The sequence below is a fragment of the Gymnoscopelus microlampas genome, assembly GCF_963454915.1.
Source record: "Gymnoscopelus microlampas genome assembly, chromosome: 14".
Taxonomy (NCBI): Eukaryota; Metazoa; Chordata; class Actinopteri; order Myctophiformes; family Myctophidae; genus Gymnoscopelus; species Gymnoscopelus microlampas.
The window spans coordinates 30,806,130-30,832,178 of record NC_139951.1 but is presented as its reverse complement, the minus strand read 5'-3'; the positions used below and the strand labels follow the sequence as shown (position 1 = coordinate 30,832,178).

The window sequence follows — 26,049 nt, the reverse complement described above, 5'->3', positions numbered from 1 at the left end:
CCCAGGAGCTAACCCAGCACAAAACTAATATTCCGTAATGTTGTAAACTAACAGAGATAAAACCTTAGAAAACAAGCTGTCCAACTGGGAATCTTGTATGTTTAGAGTGCAAATTACAGTGCATAATTGAAGTGCATAAAATCACACCATTTTATGCAAGATGTGCTGTGACTCTCTCAGGGCCATATTGACAGAGCAGTTCTATTTCAAGAAACATAAACAAGGCTGGGTTACTCTTGTATGTCTTAAACAAGACAAGTCTTTCTTTGCCTTTACTCGTCAGTTTATGAAGTGAAAATGAGGAGGGGGGGGGGGGGTGCATGACAACTCAAACTAACAAGTCCTCATGAGTGAATCGGTGCAAACAATACAGATGTGAAGAGTTTCAACGTAAAATGAGTGCACACTGTGTATATAATTTAGACAAGAACATGTATCTAAAGAAATCCTGACAACATGAAGCAAATGGATGGCATGAAACATCAATAACAAAAGGCAATGTAATAATAGTCTACAGGCTAGTTGACGACTGATAACTGACATGAGATGAAGAGGGATACTAGTTACTATATGTGGGTAAAAGCAGAGAGATTGAGATTGGGAGGGAGATGTACATAGTGGTAGGGGTGGTTGTTTGGAGGAAGTGACTGACTTGCTGCTAGCTGTCAGCACCTGTACCCCTCACATCTGATAAGGGAAATCTCTAACCAATTTCTCTGAACACCTCAGTCTTAACTTGAATTTTACTCATGCCTGAGAGCGATAGTGGCAGATTATGATGATGATGAAAGACTGAATTGGTTGGGAAAGATGCTCTGATTTCCACTTAGCGAGCGGTTTATCCCACAACTTATTAAAGCTGTTAAAACACATGGATGGCATGTGCATTCGTTAGCAAAATAATGCACGGTTCTATAGTAGTGCAAATAGAAAAATAAATAAATAAATACAGAGACATATGTACTCTTCGTTTCCGCTTTCAGATACAGTATAAGGGAATGCAAAAATATGTGTCAAAAACAAATAATATAACTATATCAAACTGAAGCATATTTGAATACTGTACAGGACGAGTAACCGGAGATGTGGTATAGTCGGACCTAAATCTGATAAGGTACGTCTTATCAGAACTCATAAAACCAATTTAACAAAATCTCTCTCTCCTGATGAGAATCTGACTCAGCTCAACTCCCGTTAGAGATGGTGACAGATAAAAGAACGAGGCACGACACGTCTGTGGAGTTCAACTGCCTAAATAGAGCAACAGAGACATAAACCTGCACCGTCGTCAGCAGTAGCAAAAAACAACATATGTGCAGCCTACGCAGCAGAAAACACACGCTGTCAAATTTTAAATGATTACCCTGGCGAGCTTACTCACAAACTTAATTGAGCCTCAACTGGCTTTTCTGTGTGTGCATGCGTGCGTACGTGCGTGGATGGGAAGAAGGTTGCAATAATGTTAGAGAAACTCAAAGTATTTTGCCAACCAATGTCATCAGGTGACAATAAAAACAATGAATAAATAAATAAAAAACAAGCTGCTTCTGTCAATAGTTAAACATTCCACTACATCCCCTTAGATTTAAACCTAGTCAACCTGGCCCTTTATAGTTTTCCACCAACTTGCTATGAGTCAGACAGACCCACAGGGTGGGCTATCAAGCCACCCACTTCTCCCGAACACATTAACGAATCCATCATCAACATGGGTTGTGAGCCACTACCAGTGTCAAGGAGTAGACACGATACCGTAGGCATAATGGCTGTAATAAAAACATCCACAAAAATCCATCAACAGCAAAACAACATGCACAGCACTCAGAATAAATTACTTACTGTACATTCACTGCCAAAGCTATCCATACGCTATACATATTATTTGTCTGTCTATATCGAACATTTTTGGTCGCAGTTCAAACAAAGTCCAAAACTCCCGTCCTTACACTAATATTTTAAGCTCCTGTATTCGAGAAGTCATTCTCCTCTCTCTAAACGCAGATTTATATTTGTCAGTTTAGATGGATGTGATTCTTTTCTTTTCACACCTATGTCATCTCAGCAGTCACCTGGCCTTGGGGTTTTGATAGTCGCTCTCTACGATGCAGGTCAAATAGCAACACCTCCAACTCAGGGAACCTCAAGTCTGAGCTGGCGTGGGAGTACTTTGTCATAGACAAATGTTTTACAAATAGAGCATTCTTTACCTAGAGAAGGAAAATGTGTATGTGAATGAAAATGAATGTAAATTGCATATTGTGTGTGTGTGTGTGTGTGTGTGTGTGTGTGTGTGTGTGTGTGTGTGTGTGTTGGGGGGGGGGGGGGGGGGGTGATGGCAGTTTCATGCCAGGAAATCGAAAAGGCAGGCCACCGTGTGTGGGAGAGAAAGTGAGCGGTGCGTTGGCTGGATCTGACCTCTGATCAGACATTACAGAGAATAGACTATGGGCCGCGGCTGCTCGTGGGATTCATAACCCAAGCTGCTCTGGCAGCTAATGTTCAATATATCGTTCTTTTTTCGTCAAGAATTGGCACACACTGCTCAAGCTAGGGTCAACTGGGAAGTTACCATCACACTTATTTTTTAAGCTTTACGTTTTTTTATGGCCAGTGTAGCGAGACATGAAACCAAGGACAGAGAGAGGAGACATGCGAGAAAAGATTCCATACCAGTTCCTGCCTGGCCAGTTCCTGGCTGAGCAACCAGGCTCAGCCAGCATGCATAGAATATCTTTTACTTACTCTTTTCTATTTAATGAAATTATATTAAAACAAATATAATTATTATTATGTCTGCATTAGCGCAGGTACTGTACTCTTCCTGTCTCCATCTCAGTTTTTCTACCAATCTGTGACATTACAGAACAATACTGTGAGGACTGCATCAAATAAATGCAAAGTCGATTAAAAATACCTTTATTCTACATTCTACAGCCATGATAGCGGTAGGAGATTTCACGTCTTGTCCATACATTGACTACTCCTGATATTCTCATTAAGCAGCTGTTAATTGTTAGTGTAACACTACAGGTGTTAATGGCACCAATGGTGAGATTCTGTAGCCTGGAATCCAGACTGATTCGCTCTGTTCAGGGTATTTTCTTTTTCTCACTTTCACAAAACGCTGAACGAGCGCCTCCGTCTGGATCCCAGGCTAGAGATATTGTACAACAGACTAAAGTCTTTTGCATGTCAGGTCCTACTGAGTCGGACATTTGCGTTCACTACAAGTAGGTCCAAACTCCAGAGGCCCAAAAATATTCATTTTCTAATGTGTTACTGGGAAATGTGACTGCTTTCCCAATTATTCAAGTGCTGCACAGACAAAGCGTGTAGAAATTACCTGAAAAGTAAGGAATAGCGTAAAAATGATCAAAGCATTTGTAGGATACTTGGAATAAAAGTCAATTATATTTTGCTATAGTAAGGTAAATAGCAATGGCATTAAAGATCTTGGAGAACCTTGTGCGTGTATATATTCTTAAAACAGTTTGTGTCTGACAACTTCAAAATGAATAAAACGCCTTTTCCCAATTAGTACAAACAAATCTTCCAAAAATCCTGTATCCTAAGAACGGATGTCTACCCCTGTAACAGTGCATCAATGACTTAAATTAAATACTAGGTCAAAGGCGGTGCTCTCCCAAACGCCAGCGCATGTTCCATCATCAATCTGAGCGTTTTACACTAAACAGTAAAGTGGGGGAGTGTTATATTGGTGAGTAAGACTTGACTGAGGTGTGGAAAGAGCAGAGGGCTTTCTCCACCCCCCTGCTCAACAGGGTGGTGGCCCACCTCAGCCCACCTCACACAACCTCACACAACTGGGAAGTGATCTGTTACTTCTCTGATTTTCTCTGATGAAATCCCCACCTCAGCCTGGACTTTAGTTTTTCACTTTTTTTTATCTACAGTATTGAAGTATGGCACCAAAGTTGGGCAAGGTTTCAGCCTGATCAGAGCCCCATTGACTACCATTATAAAATTAAAGTTAAATATTTCAAAAGTGTTTCACATAACTGCAACAGGAAATGTGCTGCTGATTAGTCCAGCGGTTTGCAACATTAGCTCCAGACACAAAGACAGATCCTCTTATAGATCAGTGTTTTCCATTTTATGTGTAAATAAGTAAATATCCTTTTTTTTTAAATATACATAATACAAATATTATCCAAAATAAATAATTTATTAAAATCAAAGACATTCTATAAAAGAAAAAAAAATAGTAGTGAAAATATTTTCACTTGTTTGGGTCCCGGGAGACATAAGATTTCTCTTTTGGGCCTCGCCGTCGAGCTAAAAAGTTGGAACCACTGTTGCAGAAGGCTAGATCCTGCAGAGCCACTCTGTAAAAATATGTGCAAACTGTACTGCACGTGCCCAGACATAATAATGTAGTAGTCAAGACTGTGCATGTATTGTATCCAGCTCAGTCTTTCTACCCATCTGGCACAATACAGAACAGTTCTGTTCTGTATTGTGCAAATCATGTTAATCAGTACCAATGGTGAGTTACCGTACAACATACCAGTGTCCACCCATGAGACAGCTTTTACAAAAGAAAAAAATTATAACCCTCCTAAATCCTGAATCCTAAAACCGATGTCTACTTACTTTCCACTCCGTCAATGGCTTATATGTCAAAGGTGGTGCTCTCCCAAATACCAGCGAATGTTCCATAATCATTCTGGGCATTTTACACTAAACCTGAGCAATTACAAGAAAAGGCTATGGAAGTGGGGGTGTTACTGAGTAAGACCAAGAGGTACACTGTGAGTAAGACCAAGAGGTACACTGTGTGAGGTAACTGTGGTTTGGAAAGAGCAGTAGAGCGGCAGGCCTCCTCCACTGCTGTGCTCAACAGTCCTTATAGCCATCCTCAGCCCACCTCTGCGTCGCTGTTTACTTTCACTTTGCTCTCCACTGAAACCATTGTGGGGTTTCGCCGCGTGGGGGGCAGCTTTCCCTCTTATACAGTACAGTGGGTTGATCTTGTTTACCTGATGAGCACCCTGGGGTAATTTGAGAGATTAACTTAACTAATTATAGGTTCTAAGGGAACCTCAAATAGTTTAGTGGTGGCATACATACAGTATATGGGGGAATGGAAGAAATGAATGGGCAGGGAATGAATTTATGAATGAAGGAATGAAGGAATGAAGGAATGAACAAATGAACGAACGACCACATCAAGCCAACAGAGAACGTTTTTAAAGATCATTTAAGATAAAGACATTAGATGAGTGATTGCCAGCGAGAAGGAGCACTTCCACTGTGATCACACTGCCCCCTACTGCTCAGATCACCTCTTTTCAACTTTAACAATCCATTGACACCATTTGACATTATTCTGCAAGTGCTTATGGATGCATTTACAGTATGTACAGTAGAAGGAAAATGTCACACATTACAATGCAGCTCTTCCTACATTAACAGTTTCAGCACTTCTTGAGGCTGTGGTTTCATTAGTGCTAAATTTGAACCCAGTTAGCCTGTGGTGGAATCACATCGTCTTCTAGGTTCTAATGAGGCCCCAGGAGGTCAGCAGAGGGCTCCTGTTGGAACATTACCTGCTTGCACTCACTTTCTCCCTTATTCTACTTCCCTTGCTCTTCTCCTTGTTGGCCTCTCTGGGCTCCCTACCTACAGAGTGCTTCCGTTTTAGTTTTTTCAGTTTTTTTTTTACAAATGAATGCTCTGGTTTCACTGTGTATTGTAAACGTGTGTATTATTTTGTTGAGAAAGATTTGTGAATATCATAAAACTCCACGGGGAATATCCAATGGGGACCCATGGTAGAGGTACGTAGGACACCAGAAAGACTAGAGCAGGGGTCTTCAACGTTTTCAGGCCAAGGACCCCTTGCTGAGAGAGAGATGAAGCAGGGACCCCTTCTATATTGTATAAAAATTGTGTTTCAGATTTTTGTTTACTTGGTCTGCTCTTTTTCCCCTCTACACCAAACACCTCTTTGCCAAAAAATAGCCGATCTACAAGCTCACAACGCCTCGCGCTGTGAGGTGTTGTGAGCTTGTAGATCTTCTATTTTTTGGCTAAAGTTCTCCTCAGAAAATGGATGCCAGGGTTCAAGTGGTTAAGGTAAAAAAAAAATCCTATCACACAAAGATTTGGCGGACCCCCTGTAGTAACTGAGGACCCCCTAGGGGTCCCGGACCCCCTGTTGAAGACCCCTGGACTAGAGACTCATTCATGTGTCTCTATTGGGGATCCTTTAATAAACATAAACATAAACTCCCAGGATGGCCCATAAAAAGACATCATCCCCGTAGCGCTCTGCAGAACTACGTGTGTGCTACTGTATGTGTTATGTAATACGTTACCTTTGTTCTTGCTGAACTCTTAAAACATTAATGAGGATTCTGCCAAGGACATTGAAATGCCACGTGGAGGTGAAGAGGGTGAGATGGCAGCTAAGTCACTAATTAAGCTCAATTTGTACTCTGTCGAACAAAGGCTTGCTGAGCAGAACAGATCTTCAAGCTAATAAAGCATCACTGCAGGCATTGCACCGCCTGTAGCTCTATTTGAACTTACAGATGAGGTTGTACTTGTATTAAACTAAAGCACTCACTCCCTTTCTCTGTCTCATCTCCTTCCTGTTGCCTCCTCTCATTCCTTCCTTCCTCTCATTCCTTCCTTCCTCCCTTCCTTCCAACCTCATATCCTTTCTTTCTTCCTTCTGGCATTCTCTCTCTCTCCATCCTTTCCTTCGTCCGTCCGTCCGTCCGTCCGTCCTTCCTTTCCTTTCCTTCCACCTTCTTTCTCTCCACCATTGATGGGCTGTGGTCACTTACTGCTCGTCTCCCACCTTCTTTATCCACTCCACATCGCACTGCTCACACGACGAAGTCATTTCCTGCCGAAGTAGAGCGTGAAATTAGATTAGCATGCAGGTGCTACGAGACCAACGGAATAAATGTGACAAGCGAGGGCCCTGCCGAGACAACGTGTTAGAGCGTGACATACAGGACCCCAGAAGGAACAATATGTGATACACCTTTGTATTTACTAGTAGCAGCAGTAGAATTTGCCGTCTATTAGTTATCAGGTTTATTTGCAGCTACAATGTGCCTCGCGTGAGTGCGTGCGCGCGCATGCGTGTGTCAATCACTGACCCTCTCTCTCTGGCTGTTCTGCAGCTGTCTCATTTCTTCCTTCAGTCTCTCACACTCCGCCTTCTGCTCGTCCTCCCGCTGACACGCCCCCTGCGCCTCGTGGCGTGCCCCCTCTAACTCCGCCTCCAGTCGCTGCAACTTCAGGTCGGACAGGGTGTCCAAACTACGGGAGCTCTGAAGGCTCAGGGCGGGACAGTCCAGCACTGCGAGGAGGAGGTGAAGAAAGAGAGACAGAGAGAGAGAGAGAGGGTGAGAGAGAGAGAGAGGCTTAATATGACTAGAACTAATACTTCACAGAAATAATACTTCATACTAATAACACAGGAGAGAACTAGGATTGCAATAGCGAATTGAACTAATCAATTAAATTGTGTATAGAAATGTATCAATAATTGACAATTTGATAAAAGTAATCCATTAATAATCAATCCCTGTTTTAGGTATGTAATTATAGGCAAAAAGCGTAAAGAAATAATTCCGGTTGGAATGTGAAAAATTGGACGAATCCGTCTTGACCACTTGATTATAGAGATAATGTGTACCGATTTGCGTGATGTTTGGACAAAATTTGTAGGAGTAATATAAAATATTTTTTTGGGAAAAGATCGGCCACCTGGTGGCGCTAAAATGGCAATGTGGCATTTGTTCCTCAAGGTAGTGCGAATGTATGTGCAAAAAACGAAATCGGACGCTGCATTCATGATACATTTTTGGGTGAGCTACTCCTTGAATGTCATCTTCATGTTCAACATTTCAGCAATAATTCATGCCACTACATGAGGAAAATAAGTGGAATTTTATTTATTTAGAGTAGCCAATTATTTTTACCCCTTAAACCTCCCCACACATTTCTTTGTTGCCACTGCTATTGAACCCTATGGCTCACCTGCCAGTGAGGAGCCCACACTAGGTGGACGTAGAGCCTCTGTCCTACCTGTACTCCTCCCGACAGGCGGCACCCCAGGCTGGGGTCCCTAGCCAGAGGAGTCGCTAGCACTTCTCTCCCCTGAACATAGCCAATTGTATATGTACCACCGGTTCGTTCTGTACCACCCGAGCGTGTCTTTGAGTCAAGCTGACTAATGTGATCATTCAAAATGTACGTTTTGAACTGATTTCATTTATTGTTCTTATTGATTGTCAATAACTTTGGAGTTATCTGTTATGTAAAAGAAAATTCTGTTCATCTGTGCAGCAAAAACAATTATCTTTCAACAAATATTTGATGATACTTGATTTCAGTCATGGACTGGCTGGCAGATAGTCTCTCGAGCCAGACTGTTGCCTCCCACAATTTTCAAATGCTTCCATCATACAGTCTGTGCAAAGGAAGCGCTGAATCCAGTGATAAAGCGCTTCCGTTTCGTCTTTGCAGTTGCGTAAATCTGTCTAGCTGTAAATCAAATTAGACGAAGCATAGCTTCTTATCAGCAATGGGGATTCAAAAATATGTATATTTTTTAATATTGTTAACGGAAATGACGATCAGATGACAGCTTCCTTTCTCGGCTTTCGGGAGGTGTAGTTCCAGACTGGCTACGCAAGACTAGCTGGAAAATGATTGCTGGATTATACACTGGAATTACCCCATTGAGGTATTTTTTCAGGTAATTATTTCTGGCAATGTGATGCGGTAAAGCAAACTATCAAAATAAGGTGTATTTCTGATCTGATGAAAGGGCTCATTTTATCAAAATAAATAAAAATATATTATGGTCAACAAGCACATACATGTAATTCATGATAAGCTGTGACGAGCTCTCGGTTTGTGCTTAACATTTTTGGACTGACAAACAGACCGACTGACAAACAGAATGACTCATACCAGCTGCTGACCAACTGGGAATCTATTAGTTATATCAGTGGTTCTCAATTAAGGTTCCAGGGGGTCCACAGCAAAATGTGTTAATATACATTTTGCATCAAAATCTGTTTAAGCATTTTAAACCTATTTTATCACAAGCTCACAACAGTTATGATGCAGCAGTTGAGTGTGAAAGAAGAACAACTGGAATGACTTGTGCCCATGAGGACAAAGAGTTTCATTCTATCTGGATGCTTGGGTCTGCGTGGGCACATGGAGGTTCAGCTCTGCGAACACACTCTGTCCTTGAGCCAACAGATCGGCAGGAATCTTTTCTTCTTCTGCCTCTTCATACGTACAATACACACGCACGCACACACAGCCGCACACAACACAGGCAGGCAATCACACACTCGTACACAGCCATGCACAGACATATTTATCAACAGCATACATCTATCTCTAAATGGCCCATGTGCACTCTTTCTTCACCATACATTCTTGGGCACAAAGAAACCCACACAATAATATTTCTATTAAAGTGCGCCAACATCGTGCCTCCTCTCTTTCCATCTCCATAAAGCTACAGTATGAGTCAGCAACAGTCCAGGTGACTGTGGCATGTTTTTTCTTTTTATTCCATCAGCCACCTACGGTATTTTTGGAAGTCAGAAGTCAGCGTCTACTGACTCAGGAACGGCAGTTATTTTACAGTAGGAAATAACAAGGATCCCAAACACAGCGATGAACCGCTAAAAGATGTTAACAAGTGATTTAATTGCGTTTCATTACTGTAATTACAGTATGTTCTTGTGTTCAGTCTTACAACTGAATCTGCTAATTGGGTGAGATGATTAGGGTGGTTTCGATGCTGTTTAAACCATCTTAGTAGACTTACAGTAGTAAGATTAGTTTTTAGACTAGCATAGGCAAAAGCGCAAACACAAATATTTCTACAGACAGAAATGGGCCTTTGTGAAGCTCTTGAGAATCACTGAGGGACACATGAATAAACTAGAAAGGTGGTCTGGTCAATACAGTGCAAATCTCCACCAGGAGACATGCCCTAACCCTAATAACCTCTCTATCATTCTCTCTGATTTAAAGGTGCTGTAAGTGTTTTGGTTCAAACTAAATGTTTTTTTGTGAAAAAGTTAAATCTCTATCTCTCTATCTCTATTCTGATAATAATCCTTGCTACTGTATGTGTTTGTTCAGTAACAGCCCTATTTCATCACTTCCAATTTCACTTGAGTTCTTTCTGCTGATTGGGTGAAATTGGTATCTCGACTTGAACATTTATTTTCTGTTTACTAAAGAGCTGCAGAGACAGGTAGACCACTGTTACTTAACAATCACTCTATAGCAATGAGTACTATCAAGATGTAGAGTTATTTCACATGTATATAATCTCCACCAGTATTGGGCAAAGTGGAAGCTTCACTGCACAGTGTGCATGCGTGGTTGCGTGCGTGCATACATGCATGTGTGTACACGTGTTTGCATGGGTGTGTTCAATTTCGACTTGGGCACATTTGCAGGACAAACTCTAGTTAACTCCAATCGCAATAACTCAACCCAAACCACAGCAGCAAGGAAATGCACTAAACAGTAACATGGCAAAAAAAAAGTCCTTTAAATAACAGAAAGAAGTTTCTGCCACTGCACAAAAGTTTCCTCCTCACTAGAGGATGAGGTGGCCAATATGGACCTGGATCCTTCTTACAAGAGCTTTTCTAAATTGGCATCAGAAAGACGGTTTGGTCTCTTTGGTCGGAAAATGCCCTTTTCTGCACTAAAGAGTCATTCACAATCTTGTGTGTCTGTATTCCCCTGCAGCAGACAAGTCGCAGGCATCAGCCCAAGGATTGATGTCACCGTCACACAGAAATGCTTCTGTCAGCTACACATACAGGTCCGTGTATGGCAGCGGTGTCACTAACTGATCCTTAACAGTTTTATTTCAGACCACAGCAGAACGCTCTGCTGCTTCAGAAATGCTTAGGAATATGTATAGATTGTGTGGACACTACTGCAGTACTTGATCAATAAAAGAGTTTTGCTACTTAAAGGTAGGGTAAGTGATTTGCTTTGGCTAAAATAAGTGTTAAATAGCTCTGATAGTACTCATTGCTATAGTTTGTTCAGTAACAGGAGTCTCCATGTCTCTCCAGCAGAAACAGAAAATGCATATTCAGGTCGTGATAGCAATTTTATCCAATCAAGATAGAGAACTCAGGATACAGATTAAACAAGTGAAATTGGAAGTGATGACACAATAAACGAGCAGACAAAATTGGAACTGGATCACTCTCAAAATGAAGCTGATAAATGGGTACTCTTTCCTGATTGGCTGAAATTCTGTCACCTACCTGAAAATGTATTTTATGTTTATTAAAGAGCTGGGGAGACAGGGAGGCCCCTGTGACTGAACAAACACTCTATAGCAATGATACTACCAGAATATTTAGCTTTAACCTTTTAACGTAAAGCTTTTTGTTTTAACCAAAAAATATCACTTACCCTACCTTTAGAAAAACAAAGGCCCATTTCTGTCAAGAGATCCTCAAGAGCTACTCCCTTCCAAAAAAAAAAAATTTGGTCAGTGGACTAAGATTGGTTATTTATTGCTGGTTTCGTCACACCATGAGCCTCAATATTCTGGTTCTGGTTATAATGGAAATGTAACCACAGAAGATAACAGAAGAAAATCACAGTTCTGGAAAGTTCAAGACTGGAAGGTTCTGGGTTAAGAAAAGCACTCACTGTGTGTGTCGGGGTTTGCATGGAGTTGGAGGTATTGCATGTCTTTGCTGTGGAGCTGGGAGTTGAGTTTCAGCAGGGAGCTGTCTCTCTGCCTGAGAACTGATTCAAGGCCCACAATACGCTCCACATGTTTCTCCACCAGGCTGGTCTGAAACCACACACACACACGCACGCACACGGACACGCACACGTACACACACACACACACACACACAGGTAGGGGGTTAGCATTAGCAACACAGACCGGTTGGGGTTAGAGAAATGCACCACCTCAGAAACATGTAGACATACCGACAACAAATTCACACACACACACACACACACACACACACACACACACACACACACACACACACTCACTCACTCACTCACTCACTCACTCACTCACTCACTCACTCACTCACTCACTCACTCACTCACTCACTCACTCACTCACTCACTCACTCAATGGAGGGATTGATTTTGAGTAGGGAAGCATTAGCAAGTGAGCAAAAGATATTAGGGCAAAAGTCGAGTAACTGGATGATGGAGCCATTTAAACTGAACCACTGAGAGAGCTTCAGTGACATCCGTGTCAATGCTTGGCAAGTGGCAATCTCTGCCTCTTTGGCTACTCCCTGGCCTTAAACCACTTAAGCATCTACTTTGTCATAGGACAATATCTGTATAGATAGGCCTATACATTAAATCGTTAAATCAAATTAGATCTCCATTTTTGCTATTTCTTTTAATTAAAAAATAAAACATTGAACATTTGCCCAAATAGGGTAGGGGCCAGGCAGACCATCTGTTCACTTGGAACCCAGTGTTCAATTTGGGTGGGCTCCCACCTTATATCGAAGGGTTTCGTTTCAGTGTGAGACAGACACCTCCAACATGAAAAATATGCTCTCGCAGAATGATCACTTGGCCATATTCACACAGTGTCCATTTTTGCTCATACTTCATTCTTGGAGGTGGGAAACTACTCACTCATGACAGTGTGAATAAGGCAAAACCTAAACATATTTTTGGTACTTTTTAAAGGATAGTAAGTCCTTGACAAAATGACCTCCAGAGAGCTCATCTATCATACTGTAGGTCCACACAGTCACTCCTGTCATTATTAGGAGATACAATGCAGTAAGCACATCACTGCAGAGTGGCTTTTTGAAATCTAGCCAATCATTACACAAAAGTCAAGTCGAAATACATTTCTCCAAAATAGATTTTCTTTTTTGCGTGAGGTTGTTGTCACAGAGGGTGTGTTTTCTCCAGATGACCAAACCTCAGCTTTTAACCACGTGAAGTCGTGAACTCTTGCATCCCTATTCTGGGGTTACCGTTCACGTACAAGTGTATACCAAGTACAGTTGCAACTCAGGTCAGTTTTACTAAGTATAGAGGGTTTAAGTGGTTAATATACCACTCGCTAGCAGGAGCACTTCAATCTTTGCCGTAATTCCACTAAAACACGCGATATAAAGGACATGCTCATTAGAGAGACCATTCAGTTATACAGAGAGGTAATAGAATATTATTCTTATCCAAGGCATCTTTTTTTGTTTTGTTATTTTTCTAAATTGGCAGTCTAGTGATGACAGTCTTAGTGATGAGTGATGCAATGCATTTTTTTCTAAATGTCTTCCTCTGGCTTATTCCCCACAGGATTCACATGCCAGGTAAAAAGCTATCCCTCAGGCCACTTACCTCAACATGGACAGTTCAGTATTAGAATAGACAATGTAACCACTAACCAGGTTCTTCCATTTATATTCCCTGTCATTTTCAGTTACAGTGGTACCTTTCACTGTCCAGAGTTTGTCTATCCATCTGTCTGCCTGTTTGGTGCATTTAAGGTATAACGTATATGTACTGTACCCGTATATGTCTATCAAGATACAAGAAGATTTATCTATTATATATACAATTTGAATCCTGCGCCATGTCGGTTGTCTGTAACGTTGTATGTAGCCAGTGTGACGTCATATGACATCACGGTCGTGACATCACGATGAGACACGCCAGTGTGACGTAATCTCACGACAGCATGACATCACATCCTACCTATAAATAGGTAGGATGCACCAGTTCGACGGCTTCCATCCTCAACACAACCCACGCCGACGACCCTTTACACAAATAAACTGCTAACTTCATCTCCTGCGATTTCAACTATCTTTTCACATTGTACACCACTGCACACTCCCCACAGGTCTGCCATACCAGGTCTGAGTAATCACAAAGTGGGTTTTGGTCATTGGAGAGGTGATGCACGTCACCTCTTTCTGAAGTGGGTACTTTCAAAGCCTGCCGTGGATTTAGGAGAGCACAAAACTCTCTCTCACACTGTGAGGTGCCTGTAAGGTGGCACTGCAAAGTGAACGACGCGTCACGCTAGACGTTCGGGCCTAGGGTTAGGGTTCCCTAGGGTTCTAGTTTGTTACATGCTGGAAACAAAAAAAACATTAATGTGTGTGCACGAGCGTGTATGTGTGCGCATGTGACGTCATCAAAATAGCGTTCCCCCAGTTAAAAATCCCAACTACACTACTGGTGGCGTCGATGTTGAGTCACTGACCATCTTGTCCAGGTCTCTCTGCAGGTTGCTTTTCTCCATGTGGATCTTTTCATACGCCTGGATGACATCCTCCAGCTGTTCCTCCCTCTCTTTTCTCTTCTGAAGCTGAGAGAGAGAGACAGAGAGAGAGAGAGAGAGAGATGGGAAAGAAAGAATGAGAGTATTAGAGACAGGAGGAAGACGCACTGTAGACAGGTGAGGGCTACAAGACGTGTTCCACTTGTAAAAGTCCTCACAAGCAGAACAGAAGAACACATTGGTTGTATAACCAGCCACATTTAGGACACCAAAATAGCGACACGCTCAGTATAGAGCGCCTCCAGTCTCCACATCCAGATGAAGAGGATAATCACAGTACATAAGCAAAATTTTTACATGGCCACTTCAAATAGACCAGGTGTTCCCAAATGGTGTGCTGAGTTACAATGGGAATTTGTGACAACTACAAATGATTACTATTTTTTACATTTGCTATGTGTAGTGTACCCTACTTTGTGTGTACCATAACTAAATACCCCTTTCAACCTGGAGGTCCTATTTTGGGCATGTCATTATGTACTGTAGGTAAAACTTTGTATTTTATTTGTATTTTTTAATAATTTTTCATGAATGACAAAAAAATATAGCAAAAATAGCTGATCCACAAGCTCACAACGCGCAGCGATGCATTGTGAGCTTATAGATACGGTAGGCTATTTTTGCTATAAATACAAGTGTGTCTTCAGATTTTGATATGCCCATTGGTGTGCCTTGGGCACAAAAAGTTTGCAAACCACAGGAATCGACCACCCAAATAAGACATAGGAGCACTCATGGCATCTGCACGTCTATTGCAGGGGGTGACTGACTGACATTTTGACAAGCGTCTTCCCCAGAGAGCACAGAGCGTTCAACACCAGCAGCAAAACAAAATGACACCAAAAAATGAAGCCTTGGGATTACTAAACTGGCTTTTGTGCACGAGAAAGCCACTGTCATCAACGTCTAAATCGATGGTGAAATGAATAGACCGTCAAAGGAGGGGAGGAGGACAATTGAGAGAGAATGAGATTATCTAGAAGAATAGGGTCACTTCAGGCAACTGCTGCAAGGGTAGAACAGGACGTGTACTGATGGGAGGAGAGAGAATAGCTGTATTCTTTATTATACGAAAAGACATTGTGTCTCGTCTTTCTCTTGAAAATAACGAGTGACATACGCCGAAGTAAAAAACGGTGGGATAGCAGGAGGTAAACACAGAGAACAAGCACAAAGCGCTATGTCAACAGCGGGAGCTTGAGAAGCGCCGCGTATTCAGTGTGGCTATGGTAACATGCAAGAAATGATGCTGCTGGGGATGCCTTTGTTGTCAGCAGTATCTTGACTAAGAGGAGTGGAGCAAGATTGGACTCCGGAGCCACAGTTCATAAACAAATTTGATACAAAGAGACCACCTACAAAGCCATATGTGTTTTTTTAGTGACCTTTTGTTCCATGGCAACATGAAATAACCTACCTTTCCCTAAAACACGATCTACAGTATATTCCAATGCGTGCGTATGAGTGAGTCTGTGTGTGTGTGTGTGTGTGTTGGGAGTAGGTGTTTTCTTTGCCTTGCCACTGTACCGTGGAGATGCGATCCTGCATCCCTAAAATGTTGAAGGAAGAAAAATGAAAGCAATGGATGTACCCGAGGAAGAGGCTTTGTTGTCGAGGTATTCAGACACAGGGAGCAGACGTGCAGGCATGGACAGTCATTTCAAACCCTCACCGCATATTATTGTACTGCTAAAGCCTGACTAATGCTGCGTTCACACTGGCAGCTACAAAAGATTCAAAGATGCAAAGCAACGCAGCATATCCGAGGCCAAGTCGCTGTTGAAGTGTTGATCATCACGGTCGTTGACGTCAAGCATGTGTCCGACGAGCAAGAAAAAATATAAAGGAAAAAGTAAAGCCTGGGGTTAAAAAGAACACGGAACTGGCAGATGTAAATAATTCGTTTTCCCCCATTACAAACAGGAATTGTGTGAAGAGAGAAGGTGGAAATGGATAAACACTTCATTATTTTGTAGCGTTGTGGCTACAGATAAAGCCATCTCAACTTGGCTTTGTAGATTTTGCTACAGCTACAAACATTGGGTGTCGCTTTGTATCTTCATGCCACTGGCTTCCATTGAAATGAATAGTAGCCTGTAGCGTCGTAGTTAACAGTGTGAACGCAGCATTATACTTTGTCATGAGATGATGTGGTGTGCCAAAAATAACCGATCTACAGTATAAGCTCACAACGTGTCCCATCTGCATTGTGAGCTTATAGAACGGCTTTTTTCCGTCTGTGACGCCATCGTACGACACAGTATAACTTAGACACTTCTGCTTCCACCAATAATTCTGCCCCCTCTTCACGTCTCGCCTCTCCTACCTAGACACCTGCAAGTCATACCATTTAGCCCTAAAAGGACAGAGGTGACGTGTCCCCACTGAGCAGGCTCATTTAGCCAATGTGACACATTCCATCACTCTGAATGGCCTGTGAGCGCTGCGACCTTGTATGTTGGAGATGTTGTGACGTGTTGTGTGGCTCATATCAAAACATTTCCTCCTCCTTCCCACTCAGCCTGTGTCTCATTCCCTTTTCATTGTCCATCCATCTCTCTGTTCTTATTGTCACCTCTTCTAGAAAATATTCAAGCTATTCACAGTTGCTCATCACCCCATGCCTGTTCCACCACTCTGTCCCTCTCCACTGCACAAATAAGAGTTAGGAGCGAGAGGAATGACTTGTCGAGATGCATTATGGGCACTGCCATTCTCTTCTCTATTTCCGCAGCATTTTCTTTTTATATATCCTACCCATACCCTGTGTAAATAAGAAAATCTTAAAGCTGTCAAATACCTTTTCTTTTTTTCTTTTTGATATATATAGTTTGGAGCAAACCTTTATAGAGTTATATTTCAACACAATACATTTGACACGACGTGCATGGCCACAAATCTGTTGTCGTGTTTAAAAGTCAACACAAGATGTTGTCCCAAACTACATCCAGTGACAGGTTGACACACACTTTTGCAACAAAAGTGTCGGGCGGACACACTCAGCAAGATTTTGGCCAGTTCCACTCCCACTTATATGCTGTCCGAACCAAAATAGAAAAGTGTGAAAATTCCATGTCACAGCCGTTCCTGGAACTCGAAACAGCACGATCTGGGAGATTTCGCTTGGACTGCAACTCTCTGCTCTTAATTAGTTTCAGGCTTTCTTTTAAGTGGGTGTCCACCACGTTCAAGTCAGCGTTAATTCATTCTGTTGACAGAGGAGGTTTTCAATCGCTCCTCTGCTCTCTTACCCTCTCGCTTACTCGTTTGCCCTCTCTTGTCTCCTTTCTTCACACTCTCTCCCCCCCTCCCCACCTCTCATGATTCTCTCCCTTCTGACATGTCTTATAACACTTAACCTCTTAAACCCTATATACGTCATTGAACGTTGTCCCCCAGGGGTCTATATTTGGTCTGAATTTGGCTTTTGTGGCCTAAAAGAATGGACAGCACCAAAGGCCAATGGCCTTGCCCCTAAAATGATGAAACTCCAGATGCGTTGTGAGCTTTCAGATCGGCTATTTATGCTATTAACAAAGTAGAACACAGGGTTAAGTGGTTAATCAGATTAATTATAAAAACGATTAGAATTTGTTCATGTCGCTTCATTGATACACTGTATAAGAAATGTAAAACACCCTGCTTCTCGGTTAATTGCACAGCCCTACTTGGCCTTTTTCCTTCTACACCAAAGCTCTTTGTCAAAATCAAGCCAATCTACAAGCTCACAACGTGTTGTGACACCATCATTAGACCCTGTCTTATTATTCTTTTCTTAAATGAGATTGGCCGAAGAATTCTCACTTGTCACCACAACAGACCTGTTTCACCTCATGTTGCGATGGACAGTACAGTAGAAGTAATTCCCAAAACGTGTTAACATTGAGTGCAGAAGTGCATTTCTTTTCACCTTTATAAACATACCACTAAATAAATAATACTGTAGTTCGTTTGTTTGAAGGCTTTGCTTGCTTGTGAATTAATAAGACAATATATTGAGTTTGTTTCACTGAAAGCAGTATTGTTGGGGCAGTTTAAAAGCTGTATGAGGGATTTTAAGGTAATTTGATTGTTTTACTTTCTGGTTTATTTTCTGAGGGATGTGCACTACAGCTGTTCCACTGTCTGACTAAAAGCTGAGGGAACATAGGGATGACTCACACAAAAGCGCACGTATACACGTGCACACACACACACACACACACACACACACACACACACACACACACACACACACACACACACACACACACACACACACACACACACACACACACACACACACACACACACACACACACACACACACACACACACACGCACAGCATTAGTCAGACAGTGGAATTGATGCAGATCCACACTAAAACAATCAACAAATCCCAGTCCCAGAAAATGAAAAAGCAACGGCTGTCCTTTTTGTTGTTTTGATTCCATTTCTATGCTGAAGTATTTGTAAGCTTTGTTCAGTACATTACAGCGAATCATTGATATTAAAAGGAAATTACTTTTGAATACTTAGGCATTTTTTAAAGCAGTACTTTAACTCAAGTAAAAATCAGACTGAGCTAATTTCACTCGTAATGGAGTAAATATTAGACCAGGAGTATGCTTTGACTCAAGTAATAGGGTTGTGTACTTTGCCCATCACTGCTTGTAGATGGGTTGGTATAAGTGCTTAAGTGGCTTTTTCCCCCCTGTCCAGTCTTTAATCTTCCCCGCTCTCCTCTCACCTCGTGGGTCAGGGCGTTGACTCTCTGCTGTAGGTTTCCATTCTCTGACTGCAGCAGTGCCGTTTCCTTGCTCTCAAAGGAGCAATAGGAGTTGGTCTCCTCACCAAACTCACTGATCATAGGAAACTGCAAAAAGAACAAGAGGACAATGCAGTTAGCAAGGAAGTGGCATCAATGACTGCACACAAAATAGTGTGTACAAAAAATAATTATAATAATGTTGACGACAATAACACAAGACAATTTAGAGTTTGAGCTTAGCAATTGAATACCTGCAAGTTCCAGACCTTGGTTAAGACATATTTCCATGTACTGGTCATTCTGTTCTAGTGTTTTTGTTAGGCACAGCATTCAAACCGATACGATTACGGAAAGTGCTACACCATGACCAAGACAGTTATGGTAATGCAGAGAAGATTATGCTGATATGATTCTGTGAATTCACAGTTATAATTCTGTGGTGCATTAACAGACAGAGCCGCCAAAGCACCTTAGACTCAAAGTTCTTTTAATGTGATTAACTTTTTCCTTAATTACATTTCCTAATTATTAGACAATTACAGAGTAATGGTGCTGAACCGTAGATTAGTCATAATATCCCCTGATAAGGAAGAAGCAACAATGCTTATATAACTTTACTTCACTGCAGGGGGAGCGCTTTTCATAGCGCTCATCGTCACGACTGCTGTGCTTATGTGAGGACCAAACAAACCTTTTCCATTTGGAGAGACACCTCTTTCTACTCAGACAGAGTTAACAGTGCATGTTAGTGTGTGAGAGGCAGAGCCCCAGGGGGGATCAGCAATCTTCACACTGCTGAACATCTCTATTTCAACCCATCGCCCAAAGTATTGGCATTCAGCTTTTCTAACCCTGTCCTCTCTTCCCTCCCATCTTGGGAAAAAGACAGAGAGACTATAGGGTCGAATGACATTGACAAAATCTTTTAATTTAGTTAACCACTTGAACCCTAGCCTTCTGAAGTTTTGGCAAAAATAGACGATCTACAAGCTCACAACGCGTCGCAACACAATGCGTTGGTCGTAGATTGGCTATTTTTGGGAATGATATTTAGTGTAGATGGAAATAAGATGGCGACATAGTATAGATTCTGCGGGGACTCCGGTCAACAAATCATACGTGGTTCAGATGGTTAATTATTGCCATGGCAATAAGAATTATCATAAAAATGGAAATAGCTTTTTCTAGAGGACATGCAGTACAGTGGGCTAATTGAGTGTGGGTAAAAAAATGAGAGGTACATTAACACAGGTGCCGCAAGATCGTATTCCAAAAAAGGCTAATTCAGCACCTGCTCTAAATCACCTCTGCCTCAGTGGGAGTTAGTCGCTGCTGAATAAACTGCCCTTCGCTAGCGAGTCAACAGGGTGGCGGCCTGGGGCCACGGCTAACAGCTGTGCTGTGCGTGTGTAGCCTAACATACAGCACGCGCACGCGGGGAACAGGAAGTACAAAGTCAGTATGGGTGAGGTGGTGAGCCTGAGAGACCAGCTCTCTCTTTAACCCTGCTCTTGTCCTTGCATCCTTCCGTTCTCTCCCTCCCTTGTTTTCTCTGCCCACTTTAAATGCATCTGGCGATTTAACCGCCACCGTTATCCCCCACTTTCACTGCACCTCACTCCCCACTGCCTCTTCAAGTCAGTTCCATTCAGTTATTGTCCTTGCAGTTGCAGCGAAAATTGCAATGTGCAACTCTCGAGTCAATGCACATGTAATTCACCTGTGTGGAAAAGGTAGTGTAAGACAGTTACCTAATTACAATGGAGGGTTAGAAGTTGGACTAGTTACTGTAGGTTTGTCTACTGGAGCCAGAGGGGTAAATGATGAGACCAGATGCAGATCACTTTGAGTTGGCCGGCTCAATTTTATATTTTCAATGAATAAGTAATATGAAGACAAACATAAAACACTGCGCACAAACATACAATAGAACAATAGGCAATAAATGAGGGAGGTATACCTTGGTATCAATGGATCTCTAAATCTTTAGGGTGCACCCAACTACTCTGACTGACGGCAACTTAGTTCCAGTATTAAACTTGTTCAGGTTCCAATATTTCAAAATCAAATAACCAATCCAAAAATATCACACTTCACATTTACAATAACCCAGGACAATAAAACAAAAACACATTCACTGACAATGACCCAAACACTACTAAGTGTTATTTATTTATTCATATTGAAGGATGATTTAACCCATTTTACTTTGCTATTTGTCTACTTATTGTAAAGGGTGATTCAGTCTATTTTAACCCATTTCTGGACCTGGGTTACACACACATAACATTTTTTAAAAACCCCTCTCTCTGTCAGTCACCCGTCCCACCCGCAACGCTCCCTCGGTGACATTAGCGTCTCTTGCTGTCAGGTGAAGCACGGACCCAGGGAGTTCATCTGCCTGGCCAGCTGTGTACCCCAGCTCCCCATTCTCATCCTATTAGCCTAGAAAAAAAGGTTGTTTCACAGCCATCCGTGTGTGTGTGTGTGTGTGTGTGTGTGTGTGTGTGTGTGTGTGTGTGTGTGTGTGTGTGTGTGTGTGTGTGTGTGTGTGTGTGTGTGTGTGTGTGTGTGTGTGTGTGTGTGTGTGTGTGTGTGTGTGTGTGTGTGTGTGTGCATGCGTGCGTGCGTGCGTGCATGCATGCATGCATGCATGCGTGTGTTTGTGTATTTTATGCGTATATTGTACAGTATGTACAATAGTGTTTTTCTTCTGTCTCTGCTTCCTTGGGTACTTCTCTCCTAATACTCACAAATAGGAATGTAACACTAGCTACAAAGTGCTACAAAGTAACTAGGAAAGCTGGTAAACATCAAACCATACTTTTGTCTACATAACATCTTATCAATCTTATCTAAATAAAAAATACTTAGAATCTGTGGATTAGCAAACACACAGCTGTACATGTATCAAAATAAAGTACATAGTACAAAGTACTGAATGTAAACAAGTATGCAATGCAATATGTCACTTTTTCATTAGCCAAAGAACTTACCCAAAAAGGTTTTTTTTGTATACAACTGTATTCATCAAAACAAATACACAATATGTTCATCAAAAACACAACATGTTCTTTAACTATGAAACTGCACAATGCAAGTGGTTGTTTGAAAAATAGACTTGGGTTGCTCTTTGTCTGGATAATATTTTTAAGGTGCCTGGTCCTAGTAACCCCTGCCCCCCACTGACTATTACAAGAGTTAGAGTGACTGTTGCTCCTCCATTCAGTATGTGGAGAGTTGCCTGGGGCTGGTAGGGGCAAAGCTGTCAGCTTTATGAAGTTTCTGACAGAAGGCTTACCCAGATGGAAGGAGCCAACCCACACAATAGGTCGTTGAGTGATTTGGAGAAGCTTATTGCGCAGGCCTGTCATTTCAACATTTTAGTGGCCTTGCCACTAATCGTTTGATGTTCTGCATTTTTTGAGGACACAAAAGCCAAATGCCAGCACAGCAAGGTAATCAAATAAAACAAGCATGGAAATAATTAGATTTGAGGATGATTTAATAAATAAATAAAGCTGTTTATGTCACAAAATAATGTATTGGTACTTGCAAATGACCAATGTTTGTACAAACAGCTAAGTCAAAGGTTTGGCCCAGGACTAGTCACTGGACCTGTTTTAAGATGGGGATGGGGAGTCAGTGGGAATTACAGTGGATGTTTGTGGGTTCCTTTGGACCATATGGATGAATGTTTGGCATCTTTTTGGTACTGCCAGCTGACCACCATTTTGTCACAGCTTCTTAATGACACTTTGTGAGCAGTAGGTCTGTAATTGTGGACATAAGTTAATTCAGTCTAAGCTGTGCAGCATTGGCATTTCAGGATGAGTTTGATTAATTCTCCTGGTTGGCTGGTCCGAGATTTATGTCAAAATATCGTCATAAATATTCGGGGTTTCCAGCGGTTCATATCAATATTGAAATCGAACTGGTTATGTGCAAAGTGTTGGATTTATTGTGCCAAATAAGAATTCAGAATCTCAACTAAAAACTGTATTGACAGGAAAGAGGCAGAAGGAAAAAACGATGAAATCAGCAGTGACAGTGCGGGTGGGGCATCATAAGGCCACTGTGGCCACAGGGCAGAACATTTTTGAGGGGCATAAGGGTAAACTGAGGGGGCACAGCAGCCAAGGCCCCTGCGAAATTCCTGCCCTCGATTGCATACAATGTACATTGCATACAAAAACAATCTATGGGCATCTGCGGTCTTAGTTAGAAAAGTGATATTCCAACGCTGTCCATGAGTGAGGGTGAATCTTCCTTAACCACTTAAACACGTACTTCATTGGCTGGAGTCCCCCAGGGGTCTCTAGTAGGCCCCTCTCCTCATTTCCCCTCTGCACCAAATCTCTTTGCCAAAAATAGCCGATCTACAAGCTCAGAATGTGTTGCGTTGAGGCAGCTATTATGCTTACCACAAAGGGCATTGACTGACTTGTTACATCATGACCCAGCTCATAATCTGGGTCATGTTCTCCCCCTCCCTCTCCACTCCAGTGAAATGATTTCCCTGCACAGAAAAAACAAAGGCATCCTTCTACCTTGATCTCGTAGAGCTTGAGCTTCCTCTTGATGCCGCTGTTCTCTCTCTCCAGGCTGCCCAGCCTAGTCTTGATGTCCTGGTAGGCGCTGATGAGGGCAAAGTGGGAGGCGGAGTAGATGTCGTCGGGGGGCAGGGGAGACGAGCGCCATGCCATGCTGCCACAGCCCTCCTCCTTCAGACCCCCCGACTCCCCACCCCCTCCCAGCAGCCCCAGCTCCCCTCCGCCAAACAGAGACTCCATCACTCAGAGCCTCAACCTGGAGAGAGAGGGAGAGAGAGGAGAGACAGAGATGTGATTCATTTGCTTTTTTTAATACTGAGTGTGAAGGCACTTTGAATTGGTTTCATTGTGCTATAAAAGTAACAATTTGACAAAGGACTGAGGCGTTAATGATGACAGTGTCTGGCAGAGTAGGCGTGTGGTCAGGATACACCACTGAAAAAGAAAAAAAAAGATAGTACTCTCTTTTTTTAGTTGAATTCCTCTGGTGTGCATTTGTGCACACACAGTGCCAATATGTTGGTACTTTTTAGTTTTTAATTTGTCTAACGACACAACATTACTCCTCTAGACCACCCAATGTGATTAAAATGTGCCAGGATGTCTTGCCTGTGTATTTTTGCTTTCCCATTGTAAGATGCAAGCCTCTCTGGCAGACAGGCTCACATTTCTGTGCAATCCACACATGTAATTCTATTCTAAAAAAAAATCTATTTTTGCAACTAATCTCTTACACCGGCATTGTTGTTGTTGTCAAGCAGTTTTTACTAATATAAGTCTTTAAAAAGATCACTATTTCCATTTGGGAAAGGAGACAGACGGGAAGGGGGAAGTGTAAGTGTTTTGATGAGACTTCAAGTGGGTGGTGAAGAAGTCAAATCCAGTATTTGTAATGAGCTGTTGGATGTGTCTACAGAAATGGCGCTTTTTAACACTTAAAGGACGACTTCACCCATTTTCAACCTATCTTCTTATAATTGGTCCTCACTAATGCGCATTATAAAAGATACACATTTTTTCTAGTCGGTCTGAGCCTACCCTCCTACCAGTGACAACATCATTAGGCAGGTTTGTACAAAATACAATTTCTATATTCTTTTTTATTACTAACATGAGAACAATAGCTTCCGTTATAGCATTCTAACTTTCCAGGAATAGAAAGCCTGCAGTTTCTATTAGCTTGGATTCCCCAGTGATGATGTCACTGGTAGGCGGGTTTCTGACCTGTCTACTCCAAAGCCCTTCTCTGAGACACAGAGTGAGTCTCTCTCTCTCTCTCTCTCTCTCTCTCTCTCTCTCTCTCTCATATATATATATACTTTAAGATGAATCAGTGAGTTATAAAGTACACATGGCCCCTTGCCTAACAATGCAACTACAACACTACAGACATGATGCAAACTGAATGCTATTCCCTGGATGCAACAAACACAAACAAAGCAGCGGCCCACCAAGGGCAGCCAGACTGCAGACACAGACGATATAAAATATTAAAGAGATGCAAGAGGAAAAAGGTTAGTGCGGGACATGGGTAAAGAGCATTGTTATCTCAAGGTCAAAGACAACTAACTGCCTTTTTATCTTGTTTTCTCAAACTTACACCGGTCTTGTGTTCTAAACAAGGATAGGAGTCTACTCTATGTTGTTCTATACATTTGACTTATTCTATTTTACTTGGCATTATTGTACGTACTCGCCTTGCCTGTAACGGTCCATTCAGTAGTTAGTTACAAAGACTTTCCTCTGGAATCAATAAAGAATGCACGCACGCACGCACGCGCGCGCACGCGCACACACACACACACACACACACACACACACACACACACACACACACACACACACACACACACACACACACACACACACTCACACAGGCACCCACACAGGCACCCACAGGCACAAAAACATAGAGTAATTCTGAAAGTGGCCCGTAGCCATTAGGCCTGAGCTACATCCCATTAAAATTCTTACTCATTTCGACGTTCATTTACATCAAATGGACGTCACATTGTGCATCCATGAGCAAAGGAGTACATATCTTTTATTTTAATAACCACAAATGGTAGCGGGCACAGCAGCCCACTGTCCTTGACCACATAAAGCAAAGGCATGACGAAGCACCACGCAGGTTTTTTCAGCCCACTGTCCCAAGTCAAGGTGAAGCCACTTTGATCTCTCTGTGAACTCCTGCCCTCCCTCCATGTCTCTGGGCACTGCTGTTGTGGATGATAAATAGCAACCTGTATGATATCACTACCTTCTGTTTATGTGCCTGCCATCGGCGACCTGCATGATGTGAAAGTCACACAACACGCACGCAGGCACGCACACACACACACGCGTGCACGCACGTCGCATGCGCGCACACACACGCACACACACACACACACACACACAC

At 42.2% G+C, this 26,049-nt stretch overlaps 1 protein-coding gene across 1 annotated transcript in view; it reads right to left on the bottom strand.

Annotated features, from left to right (window-relative positions):
* tbkbp1 (TBK1 binding protein 1) overlaps positions 1-26,049 on the bottom strand; it is a 73,429-nt gene that overhangs the window by 5,420 nt on the left and 41,960 nt on the right. The window contains exons 2-7 of the mRNA XM_084079302.1: positions 23,646-23,904; positions 19,075-19,200; positions 14,267-14,371; positions 11,707-11,854; positions 7,137-7,339; positions 6,816-6,877 (exon numbers count right to left, since the gene is read on the bottom strand). Coding sequence (XP_083935428.1) covers positions 6,816-6,877; positions 7,137-7,339; positions 11,707-11,854; positions 14,267-14,371; positions 19,075-19,200; positions 23,646-23,888 — 887 coding nt within the window. The 5' untranslated portion in view covers positions 23,889-23,904. The remainder of the gene's footprint in view (positions 1-6,815; positions 6,878-7,136; positions 7,340-11,706; positions 11,855-14,266; positions 14,372-19,074; positions 19,201-23,645; positions 23,905-26,049) is intronic.